General features: G+C 44.8%; 1 protein-coding gene across 1 annotated transcript in view; it reads left to right on the top strand.

The window, feature by feature from the left end:
• Positions 1–11,663, top strand: part of GPA33 (glycoprotein A33) — a 13,388-nt gene continuing 1,725 nt past the window's right edge. Inside the window, exons 1-6 of the mRNA XM_027692667.1 lie at positions 1–15; positions 2,473–2,730; positions 6,945–7,096; positions 8,004–8,214; positions 8,760–8,918; positions 11,131–11,244. Coding sequence (XP_027548468.1) covers positions 2,682–2,730; positions 6,945–7,096; positions 8,004–8,214; positions 8,760–8,918; positions 11,131–11,244 — 685 coding nt within the window. The 5' untranslated portion in view covers positions 1–15; positions 2,473–2,681. The remainder of the gene's footprint in view (positions 16–2,472; positions 2,731–6,944; positions 7,097–8,003; positions 8,215–8,759; positions 8,919–11,130; positions 11,245–11,663) is intronic.

Here is an 11,663-nt window from a genome sequence, read left to right as displayed (position 1 = left end):
ACTGACTTCTCACAGGTAAACTGTACATTTGCCTCCTGCATTTAACCCGAGACCCCCAATGAGAACTGTCAGGGAAAAGTGACAGCATAGAAGTGCCTTTCCAATCCAGGCTTAAATAACTAAAAAAAGCAACAAATACAGTGCATCTAAACAAGCATCTTAATATCAATTTATGTAAGCATCAGGTGTTGAAGCATATGCTCTCTACAACACACAGGAGACCACTCTTAGCAAAGCCGCCAAAACAACAGAACACTGTCCACCTCAGTGCCAATTTATTTACTTGTGATGCAATGGAGTGCAGGGTAAAACTGTTCCCACCAGGGAACTGATTCCACACCAGCATTGCCACATGGCCATGAGAAAAGGCAGCCTGTCTCTGTTACTACTCACTCTACAATTTTTCCCTGGCTGCAAAAAAGATGAGACTGACCGTGGTTGCATCGGTTGTGAAACCACAGATTCTTGGAATGGAAGACAATTATTAATGCCCACGAGGTACCATTAATTTAGATTTCTCTCTTGTCCCAATGGATTGGGATTGCTGATTTTTATGAGACTGAAAGGAACTTCCCATTTTTAAGATTACTATCTGTCCATCAAATTTATCTGAAATCAGTCAACTGGGTTTTGAAATTAATGGGGGAAGAGAAGAAGGAGAGGTTGTATAAATGATAGTGAAAGTCATATTTGTGTGAAGAGGGTAACAGCAGGCTGACCAAGTTAGTACAGTGTCTGTCAGAAACTGTAACCAACTTCCTATGGTGAACACTCAAAGCTGTTCTGTAAAGAATTGAGAATTAACACAGGAAGTATGAGCAGATGGTGTACAGTGATAGCATTTCTGTCACCATCTCTGATTCACTTAAAATATTAAATGGGAGCAAATTCAGAAGTGTGGAAGCTGCAGTAAAGATCCTAAATGTCTCTCCCTGGAGGCTGTGGGATAAAGTCACAAAGATTTTAAAGTGTTTAAAGGAGGTAAACATTTAAGAAACTCATCCTTGTAAGGAGTCTCATCCTTGTGGGCTCCAAAGAGGATAACAGAGACTACTGACGTTGCTCCAATTTTGTTTACATCCTAAGTAATTTTTAGTTAACATTTTGAGGTTAGGAAGCTGCTTTTGGAAAATGGCTCTCCCCTCTTTGCAGGGTCCTTGCCATCTCCTAATGCCTGCAGCCAACCAAAGATGAGACACATACACCAGGATGAATTGTTCTACCATCTGTCCTCATTTGGAAAATTCCCAAAGAATTAAGTCTCTGTACTCTTATGTGCTAACAGTCCAAGGAGAACTGAGGTTATGTGTAAGGAACAGAAGTATAGATTGTCCTTTCTATCAGAGGGACTTCCAGTCACTTGCAAGTTTCATTGTCTTGGAGGTATTTTGAACAACTGCCACATGGACCACGAGGCAGCCTTCAGTGGGGATTTTGGCAGGTTTACCATGCTAGCTTGAGGTCAGCACAAGAGCAAGATACAGATCCACTTTAGTGGACTAAACACAGATATCCGGTGTAGACAACCACTTCCGAGGTAGCCTCCTTCAAAATACCGAAGCAAAGTTCATCAGTATTGTCACTGCATTGTAATCTGAAAATGATGTCTGAGGACATGAAGTCCCCATCTAAGATGCCTAAAATGATCACTCACACCCTAAAAGCGACTTTGTCCCTCAAATGGCTAGAAATGGAGCATAGATGACTGTCCCAGATGGAAGCATCCCTTGCTGCCCAGTGGTAGTGAAAACTTCAGAAGGCACACTACCCAGCTGCCCTCAGTTAAATGTATTGTCAGAAGTTTGCCCGAGCTGCCATCATCCTCTTTGCATTATTCAATTACAGGAGCAGTTATTTGTCCTTCCCAGTGCCCATCCAGAGCATGGGAGCAGTGCCTGGGTTTGCCCTCCTGGGCACACAGCCAGCACCTGCGAGCCGTGGTTTATCTGACTGCCCTTTTCTGCTGAAAGGGAGGAGCACCTTTGGTACCTACAGCTGCTGTGCAAGCCACACACTGGGCAGCTGAACAGCAGGCTTAAGAGAGTAAGAACCTGGCTGAGATGCATCTCACTTTTGTTTAGATAACCCATTAGTGATCAAATTCTCATAAACTGCATATTCTTACGGGTATTTGGAGTAAGTGGAGTTCGGCACCTCAGTTCCTTAAAGCCTGGATGTGGGCTGCTGCCTGCATGCTGAAACACTTCAGTACCTTTTTAACTCTATCCCTAGGCTCCCTTAATAAATATTTGAGATGAATGAGGCTGACCCTCCCCTGGTCACCTGTCACCACATGCATGACTTCAGCTGTGCTGTACACTCCACTCCCAGTCTCACCGCACCCTTCGGGTTGTCCCTTCGCTTGCTTTACGTACCTGTGTGTTAGGAGAAACTGGGAAAGGCAGTTTAATTGAGGAGGAAAGTTCACAGCTGGGGAAGGAGTTCCCAAGTCTCCTCTCTGCCCCTGGGCAGGGAGCGGCAAGTGATGTCAAAGCCTACTGGTGATCCGGCTTGTCATTCTGGCCCGGAGGGGAGTGGCAGACCTGGGAAGAAGCACTTTAAAAGACTGAGGAAGTGAACCTGTGATGCCACTGCAAGGCAGCCCTTCAGCTAAAGCCAATTACTCATCCAGCCACCAAGAGATTACAAGGAAGAGCACCCTGAGGTGACACAAAGGAGAGATGAGGGGGACGGCAATGAGAAGACTTGGGCTGTTCGTTTTCAGTGCAAGTAAGTACTAATTTGGTTACGTCCTCAAGGGCTGGGTAGAAGGAAACAGCACTACAAAGTCTGAGCACTCCAGTGTACTCTGTGAGTTGCTTTTTTGTTTAGTAAAGGTTCCTTTGTGTTTATGATCAGACAAGTGTGTGTACTGTCTCTGTGCCGAATGTCCAGACACATGGGCATATCCTAAAGCTGCAAGACAGTGGGGGAAAAATGCTATTCTTCATGAGGCTGGAAAATATCTTTTAAAGGCAGTTTTACTGGTTTCCATTAAATACAGTGTTTATCTCTGAAGAAGGAACTTCCTCATCTGGGAGTGGAAAGATCATAGAATGGCCTGGGCTAGATGGAACCTTAATCTTGTTCCAACCCCCCTGCCATGGGAAGGGACACCATTCACCAGAGCTCCATTCAACTCGGCCTCGAGTCCTTGGCTTCTGTTCTTCTATTCGTTAATCTGCACGTACTGAACATCTCTGTAGCCTAAATACTACACTGATACAACTTGTGATCCCTATGTATTACTCACACCAAGGGGATACACAGTGATTCCTACTAAAGCACATAAATCAGCCAGCTCATCCCGGGCCTTCATCACAGTCTCGCCCTTTCTCATCTCTGCCTTCAGAGCAATTCTAGTTCTCAGTTCCACTGCTTTTTATCCTGTCTCATCTTCTCCTACCAATGTTCCTGCACCTTCTTCCAGGCTCCAGACCAAGTTACACTCATGGAAATTGCTTGGGTTTTTTTAACCAAAAATCCTGAAAACCTCACTTCAGTAAGACCCCCGAGAAGGAAATTCACAGAGTTTAACATAACTAGAAAAAGTGGACGTGCTCTATATGCAACAGAGGTCATGATTCCATGATCATTATGGAAACTGTGTAACACCATTGCTATTCACTCTCTTTTTTCATTATTCTCACCTTTCATTCGATCTAAATTATGGATGGGGAACTTTTCAGAGCAGAAATATGTATGTTGGATGAAGCTCTCCTTGCTGGTTTGGGCAGAACTCAAATGGCAATAATTTAGTGTTAAAATACTGGCCTGTGAAAAATTTCTGGAGAAGGTACAGCAGATTCCTGCACTGCACCTGAGTGGAGAAACTGCACAGCACATGGCAGTGATGCAGCAGGATTCTGGTGCTTGGCTGACTTCTGCAGCACAGCTTTTCACTGCAGTTGTGTGAGTAACTGGTACTGTGAACTCCTCGATGCAGGAAAAGACACAAATGGCCATTGTGAATCAAACAAAATATTTACTTTTACTGCAAATTTCACGTTTAAGAGGTTTTCTCTCTCCCGCTTTGGAATTAAACTTTAGCTAAATTCTGAGGTAAATGAATTAAAAATCAGAACATTTCCTTGTAAAAATGAAATAAAACACTTCCTCTTTTCTGACTTTTCTCACTAGCCAAATCTACCATAAGAAATCAGCTCTAATAATTTTGCTTGATCAGAATCTCACTTTTTTCAGCAAACAAAATACTTCTCTAATTGTTTCTAGCTCTATTAATTTCCCTTCGATCTATTAACACTTAGTAAGGAATGTGAAAGCAGACACGTGATTTTTTTCTTTGTACAAGTACAAATCTTAAGTTGAACAGAGGGAGATAAAACCTTTCTCAATTTCTTGAAATGGTATAAACGTACTAATTGACAAAACCAAAACAAGTAATTCTAAGGGTTAAATCTAGGTGACACTGTCTCTGTTTGTCCTCTCTCCTTTTATGGAGTTCTTTCCAAACTGGCCTCCCCTTCCTCCAGCCACACTTTGAGTAGATTCTGTTTTCCCTCAGAAAAAGAACTCCAACCCTTGAAAAATGAACCACAATTTCTACACGTGCTGACTATGAAGTGAAATGTGATGAGAAAGGGGAAGGAGGAAATCAGCACGAGTGAACAGCATCCCAGAGTGAAACTGTGCAGCTTCCCTGAGAGAGGGAAGCTCTGGGATCCAGAAGGATGTGAGTGACAAACAGATGAGCCTCAGAAGAAGTGGGGCAGTGGGGTGACAGCACCAGATGAAAAAGCAGTCTTGGTTGTTACGGGCTGTGTCTCTTGCATGGGGTGTTTGGTTCAGCTGTTCCCCAACTCTGCACCACCCAAGACATGTCTGGAAAAAACAGAAAGATCTCATTTACTGCGAGATTTGAGTCATCCAATTGGAAGAAGGAAAAGAAGCCTTAGGGTTGGGCAGTTTCTTCTCTGCCTCAGGGCTCAGTTAACCTGTCAGTGAACCCCAGCCTGGCAGAACCAGTTTGAGTGACAAAAGGATCCGGAAATGAGTTTTGCTCCATCTTCTAGAACAGACAATGGTGCTTTTCATCTAAGTGCAGGAAAGCACCTCTATCCAGTTGCAACAAGCAAAGAGAAAGCTTTCCCAGGTGTCTCTCATACCAAGGGGATATGAGAACAACAGTCAGAAAGAGCCCTGGGGCTACACAAACATGGGCCTTGCCCTGGGTGCTCCAGAGCAGGGAAAAGACCTGGGAGTGGCTGCAATAAAAGCATTCGAGAAATACTTTGCCCTGCTGGTTTCCTTCTCAGAGCTGTCAGCAGCTGTAAATGAAATAACCTCCATGAGAACAGAAACCGCCACCGCCATGTCACAGAGGAAGAGGTTAAAACACAGGCCTAACTAATGAACTGTGTGAGACCACAGAACAACTCCTTGGGTGGCAGAAAGACGAGAACTTTGGCTAAAAGCACATTCCTGTGCCAGTGTAATTACCTGAATTGCCACCTCCAGGTTCTTAGCTCAGTGGCAACAAAACCTTTTGGGTCCCTAGACTGTTATTTTCTATCATTTGCTGCTAGTCAAGGATCTGGTCATGTTCAACTCACCAAAGGCTTTCTCTCACTGACCTGATGCAAGTAGCTGTGGGCTTTTCCTGTCTACAACAGCAGGTATTCACAGCCAGTTTGCAACTCAAGGTGCAATCCAGACATTCCTTGCTTTCTCTCTTACATGTTACACTTCCTTGTAGATCTAATTTGGACAAAGGTATGGCAGAATGAGGACTCAGAAGTTTGCTAGATGGCAACTTTTCAGACAAATCCTCTCCAGGGAACACCGACTCAGCTTCCAGGAGCAAACCTTCCCCACCACACGCAGCGGGCCCCTCGTAGGGGTGAGCATACATCTGTGCCCCCCTTAGCCCTCCTTCTTGCAGCACCATGACCCTCTTTGCTGTGGAAGTGTCTCTGAGCAGCACTTCCTTTCCTGCCATTTACATTCTTTCCAAACGATTCAGTTTGGTGCCATTAAAAAAAAAACAAACCCAAGCCACAAACAAACCCAAACACAGAACCCACACAAACTGTTAGGAGAAAGCAGGTGTTTTTAACCACGGATCCCCACAGGCATGAAGGTCATCTGTGGCAGGGCAGAGGTAAATGTCCATCTCAATTCTGAGAACAACTAAGACCTGCCCACTAGGTAACGCTCAGACATGATGAATTTAGAGCAAGTCAGATGGAATACAGTGTACAAGAAACACCTGCCCTGTGCCCTGCATGCTTCACCAGGGCACAGAGGGATTTCTGCTTTATTCAACTCTCAACTATTACAGTGCTCCAGAGGCAGGAGCTTGAGTTCTTGGGGAAAGGTGACTACTGCCTTACTCATTTTTAAAAATTAATAGCTATTCTTCCCTCATTTCTTTCAATCACTCTTTGCTTTTCTAAGTTTTTCTGTTTTCAGGGCATTGCATGAACAGCAAATGTCGCTTTTCTAGGGACTTGCATTGAGGCAAGTTATTTAACAGTTTTCCTGATCCCTGAAATTTGACAATATCAGCTTGTTAGTTTAGCCTGAATCCTTAAGACTGCTGATGCACTTGCAGTATCTTTCTGTCTCCCTCTGTATATTCTGAACAGTCAAAGGATGTCAGTCACACCGAAAGAGGGCTTAGGGAAAAAAACCCCAAAACATCTTTCTAAACTCCATGGCAAAATATGTCTGGGCAAAGAACCTTCTTCTTTTCTTCCTCTTCTCTTCTCCCTTGAAACACACAATGGAGAGCAGAGTTTAGCTCTCAGCCATCCTGTGCAGCAGCTTCCTAAGGTCAATCAGCCACCTCTTGCTCAGCGGGGAATGTCGTGGATGACAGCGGGAATGTGGGGTCACTGCGGCACGTGAGAAAGCCAAAGGGACAAAACGTGGAACCCAGATGTTGTTACTCTTGCTGAGTGCAGAATTCATTCTCTTCCCAGTTCTGGCGTCTGCTCGTGCCCTCACTGTGGAAGCACCTGCCAAGCAAATACAGGTGGCGCGGGGAAGGAACGCGACTCTCCGCTGTAATTTCAAAACTGAGGCTGCTGTTCACGGCGGAGACCTTGTTGTCTGGAAGAAAATCACCAGCCCGGTAAACCATAAAGCAAGAAGTGGCAGGGCATCCAGGAGGAGGGTGGCAGGGGATATGGAAGCAGGACTGTGGGTGGGAATGTGTGTTGGAAGAAAAATGTGGTTTCTCCAAGGCTTTTTTTAATATTGGAACTGAGCGAACAGAAACGCTGATCTAGATGCAATTTATCCTGAACCTGTTGCACGACACTAGGCAAGCCCCCACACTTCTTCTTCCTCTCTCTTGGTCTCACAACTGGTTATTGAGGATACATCACTGTATGTACTTCGGGGTTACATCTATTAAAATATGTTAAATGCTCAGATACCTTCTAAAAAGATATGTATACTTTTAAGTATGTGTGTTATACATATATATTTATATATATGAATATCTTTGATACAATATAAAAAGTTCCAAGTTGAGGGTAATAGCACCTGGAGAGATTCTCGAGGCCTCCTACATTCATATGGAGTATTTGAAGGTAAGAAGACTTTTAAAGATCTCCTTGACTTCTTGGGAATTAGTGAGAAGGGAAGCAGCCTTTGGAGATCTCCTTGCAAGAACTGCCAAGGGTTTCTTCTCCGAAGATCCTTGCTGGAAGAATTTGTGTAACCATGGGGGAATTTGATTGACATGTGGATCTCAGACAAGCCTCATGTTGTCCTGCCATGGAGAGGAAAGGTGAATAAGCCCCAGCAAAAGAAATCAGTGGTCTCTGATTTCACGTAAGGTGGGAAGAAGGGAAGTCCGGAAAGAAACACAGACCCTTTTGAATTTCTATGTTTTTCCTGGCATTTTGTCAAACTGGCGCAGTTCAAGGCCCTCTTTCCCAAGCTGCTCCCGAGACTGGGCCAATTCACCGGGTTACATTGTAGACTCCCACAGAAGGAACTGAGACTGATCCTTTTCCCTCCCTCTCTACCAGAACGACGCTGTCACGAGGTATTTTGACGGACTCGTGCAGTATGGCGAGGGCTATGAGAACCGTGTCCAGTTCAGTGGTGATGTGGGCAGTGGGGACATCAGCATCACCCTCAGCGAGGTGACCATGGAGGACAACGGGACCTACGTGTGCAGCGTCCGCCTGAGGAACGACCCCCCCCGGCAGAGCGCGGTCCTGTCCCTCTACGTCCTCGGTGAGCAGGGGGATGGAGGCAAAGCCACACTCATGAGATAAAACTGCCCTTCCCCTAATATCCACGTTGTTTTAAACAACAGATTTTCTAACGGGGGGAAAAAAAAAAACAAAACAAAAAGGAAGCTGTCATCCACAATTCCATCTCTGGTCTTTTCCTGCTACTATGGAAGTGGGTCGGAAGGCTTAGAGCACGCAACTCCCTCAGATACCTGACTCTAGAAAATAGTCTTCAGAGTTGTATAGTTTGCTGTCCTAGTAATCCATGCCTCATTCTAGAGCATTCCTCACACCCCCTGGGGCTTGTCATACTCCAGTTATCAAAGGATAACACCTAACACCATCACACACACCCCAAAAAGCATCTTACAATTCCTTCTTGGCTTTCCAGTGCCAAGAAGGGAGAAACAAAATAGGTACAAATTCACCGGAGTTCCTTTGAGAAGAAGGTGGTAGATGCAAGACCAGCCTCTGTTCAGCAAGAGATGGGCTGAAACAAGAAACTATGTCTAATTAATAAAACTACTTCGTTTTTTCTTCCTTCAGTTGCACCATCCAAGCCTGACTGCAGGATTCTGGGGACACCACAGTATGGACAGACAATCAATCTAACCTGCATGTCTCAGGAGGGCTCCCCAAAGCCCAAATATACCTGGAAAAGCTTCAACGTACAAAATGAGCCCCGTCCACTACAAAACACAGAAGGTAAGAGAAATTCAAAGATATCAAGTCCCTGAGCTCTTTGCAGATGAGGGCTGGACAGATTTTGAAATGCAAATACTCTTCAGGCTTCTTCTAGATCCTTCCCCGATTAGGATTTTGAAAAGTTGTCCTTTTGATACAAGACAGGCTCATGAGTAACTCAGCAGGGGGAAAAGCCCCCTGTAACCTGAAATAAGGATGGTCAGTAAGTTTTTAACTTCAGCTCTCACCTGCTGAGGAAGCTGCCTCTCCCTGGAAGCAGCCAGAAATAATTACTTCTCAACTGCTGGGTGTAGGGGGGGGCATAACATGAAGAACAGCATCAACTTTTCTAACTGATTTGTCTTTACATCCCAGTTTGCTTGGCAGTGACCAAATCGCTTTCTAGGGTGAAGGAAACAAAAGCTGGCTCTGGAAGCTACTTTACTTCCAGAGATGACTCCTCACCTAGAGGAAGGTGGTATGAGAAAGTTACATCATTGCTGCTTTGAGCATAAATAAAAGAGGCTTTTGGTTCTTCAGGACTGACACGCAGGCCCAAGTATTTTATTTGTTTTCAATTTAACTCAGAATCTGTAAAGAAAAGGGAATTGAATTTCCAAGGTAGGACCTTTGGTAGAACTATCTGTAGAGAAAGGAGGGTTTAATACTCTTTTAAGTGTAGCAGTGACAGAGGACTCATATTTATTCCATTAAACTTTTGTTTTTTCCTGGCCTGTCCAGCTTCAGAAAGACTATCTGAGCCCACCCTTCCCAGTTTAACTTACTGGAGGAGGTAAACTAAATATGATGAGACTCCACAGGATATTCAACACTCACTCAGGTTGGTTCTTGCACAAAATTCGCAAAGGACGAAACATCACCGGGGACACGAACCTTATTCACTCCCTGGCCACTGAGTGGTGCCAGCACATCACGCACAGCCCTGAGCACACAGGACTTGCTGCAGCAGAAGCTGCTGCTTCTGCTGCCATCCTGCTCTCCCCCGGGTCTCCTCTGATCCGTTTCCTCCTCACTGCTGTTGTCACCACAGCACCCATGTCCCAGCAGTGAGCCGACTGTCCCCTTGTGCCCCAAGCTGGTTGGACTGTTGCTACAAGCAATTTTTTTCTGTGTTAAGCAAGTCCTGCTGCTGCAAAGTATGCAGAACCCCGTCAGGAGACACTCCAAAATTGATAGTATCTGACCCACATTTTTCCCAGTTTGACTCACTCTCGATTTAACAGGAGGATTTACATTCCAATTATATTCTGCAACTTTGAGAGATACAAACATCGCACCAAAAATAAAAAAAAAAAGGAAAAAGAAAAAATATAAATAAGCACATGCAGTATGTAGAGACTAAAAGAAAGTAAAAATAAAAAAGATCAAGCATGCAGTCCATCATTTCTCAGTTTGCATGCTGTTCTACTATCTGGCACTAGGCGCCAGCAGAGACTAAACAGAAAGAAGTGAGATCACAGGGAAATAAAACAGGAAAGTCCCTGGAAAGTATTCAGTCTTTTGCTTTTAGAGCAAGGATTTGGACCTTGATCCTAAGAAAAAGCACGGACCACACATACAAACATCAGCTGGAGATGTAACAAACAAAAACTGACTGCCTGACTGCCTAAGCTTCAGCCTGTGGTGCTGAGCTCTGTGAGGCTGGACACAAAACACCAGTATCATAACACTCGTGTCACTTCATTTCTTTTCCTTCATTTACTCCCACAGCCTGTGTGGCCTCTCACAGACTAGAAAACTTTTCCCCCTACTGCTAAATAATTCAGGTCTGAAATCCTAAGAGCTGGAGGACTAAAGAGCTTTTTGCTGTTTTACAAGTTAATTCATCAGAGGGCCAGTTCTGAAAGCCAGATGGCGGTTTGGGCATCTTATATTTCTCAGCAAAATCCAATGCAAAAAAAAAAAAAAAAAAGCTTTCACTAAGCACACACACTTCTCTACCCTCCACCTACAATTTTCTTTCTAAAAGGAATGTTCAAATACCACAGATTCCCTGTAATCTAAACAGCACACTTCCGTTTGTCCTCCCACAAATCACACTAAAACCCAGCGATGAGCACAGCAGCACCAGAGCCAGTCAGAGCAATCCATCAGCTTTAAGCACCTCTCATCACTCCAACCACCCTGGGCTGGAATTGAAGGGCTGCTGTCCCCACTTCCTTCCCTGCTTTAATTCTTTTCTCTTTCGGGCTGGATTTGTGTTTCGCAACAGGGGAACAAATAACTCTGAAGAACGTCTCAGCGGATACCTCTGGCTTCTACATCTGCACTGCAACAAACGTTGTGGGGACGGAGTTTTGCAACATGACAGTCAGCATTGTGCCACGTAAGAGATGGGGCTGCTCACTGGAGGAGCGGGACCAGAGAAAGTACCCAAGCTAAGAGGCAAAGGGTTAAGGGAGGGGAACGACAAGTTTGTTATCTGGCTTCTGCACACCTTTGAGAGACCCTCTCCACTGTTTTGGTGCCAGTAGAGCACTCACTAACTCACAGAATTAGTACAGCAGTTGCTCAGACTCAGGGGCTCCTCCCTATCACTAATTGCTCCTGCAGACTTACTGACTACCCAGTACAGAATTAACTCCAGTTGCTGTAGTCAAACAAATGTGGCTTCCACTCAGTCTGGATCTGCTACTGAGATCTGACACCCCGTGGTGGGGTTTGAAGCCCAGTGATCATCATCCTCCCTGCCCAGGGGTAATGCTTTCCTTCCCCTGCAGCATCCATGAACATCGAGGGCTAATG

The sequence above is a fragment of the Neopelma chrysocephalum genome, unplaced genomic scaffold (assembly GCF_003984885.1).
Source record: "Neopelma chrysocephalum unplaced genomic scaffold, ASM398488v2 Primary Assembly neopelma1_87, whole genome shotgun sequence".
NCBI classification, from domain to species: Eukaryota; Metazoa; Chordata; class Aves; order Passeriformes; family Pipridae; genus Neopelma; species Neopelma chrysocephalum.
The sequence above is the reverse complement of the archived record's forward strand: the minus strand, read 5'-3'. Positions and strand labels throughout refer to the sequence as shown.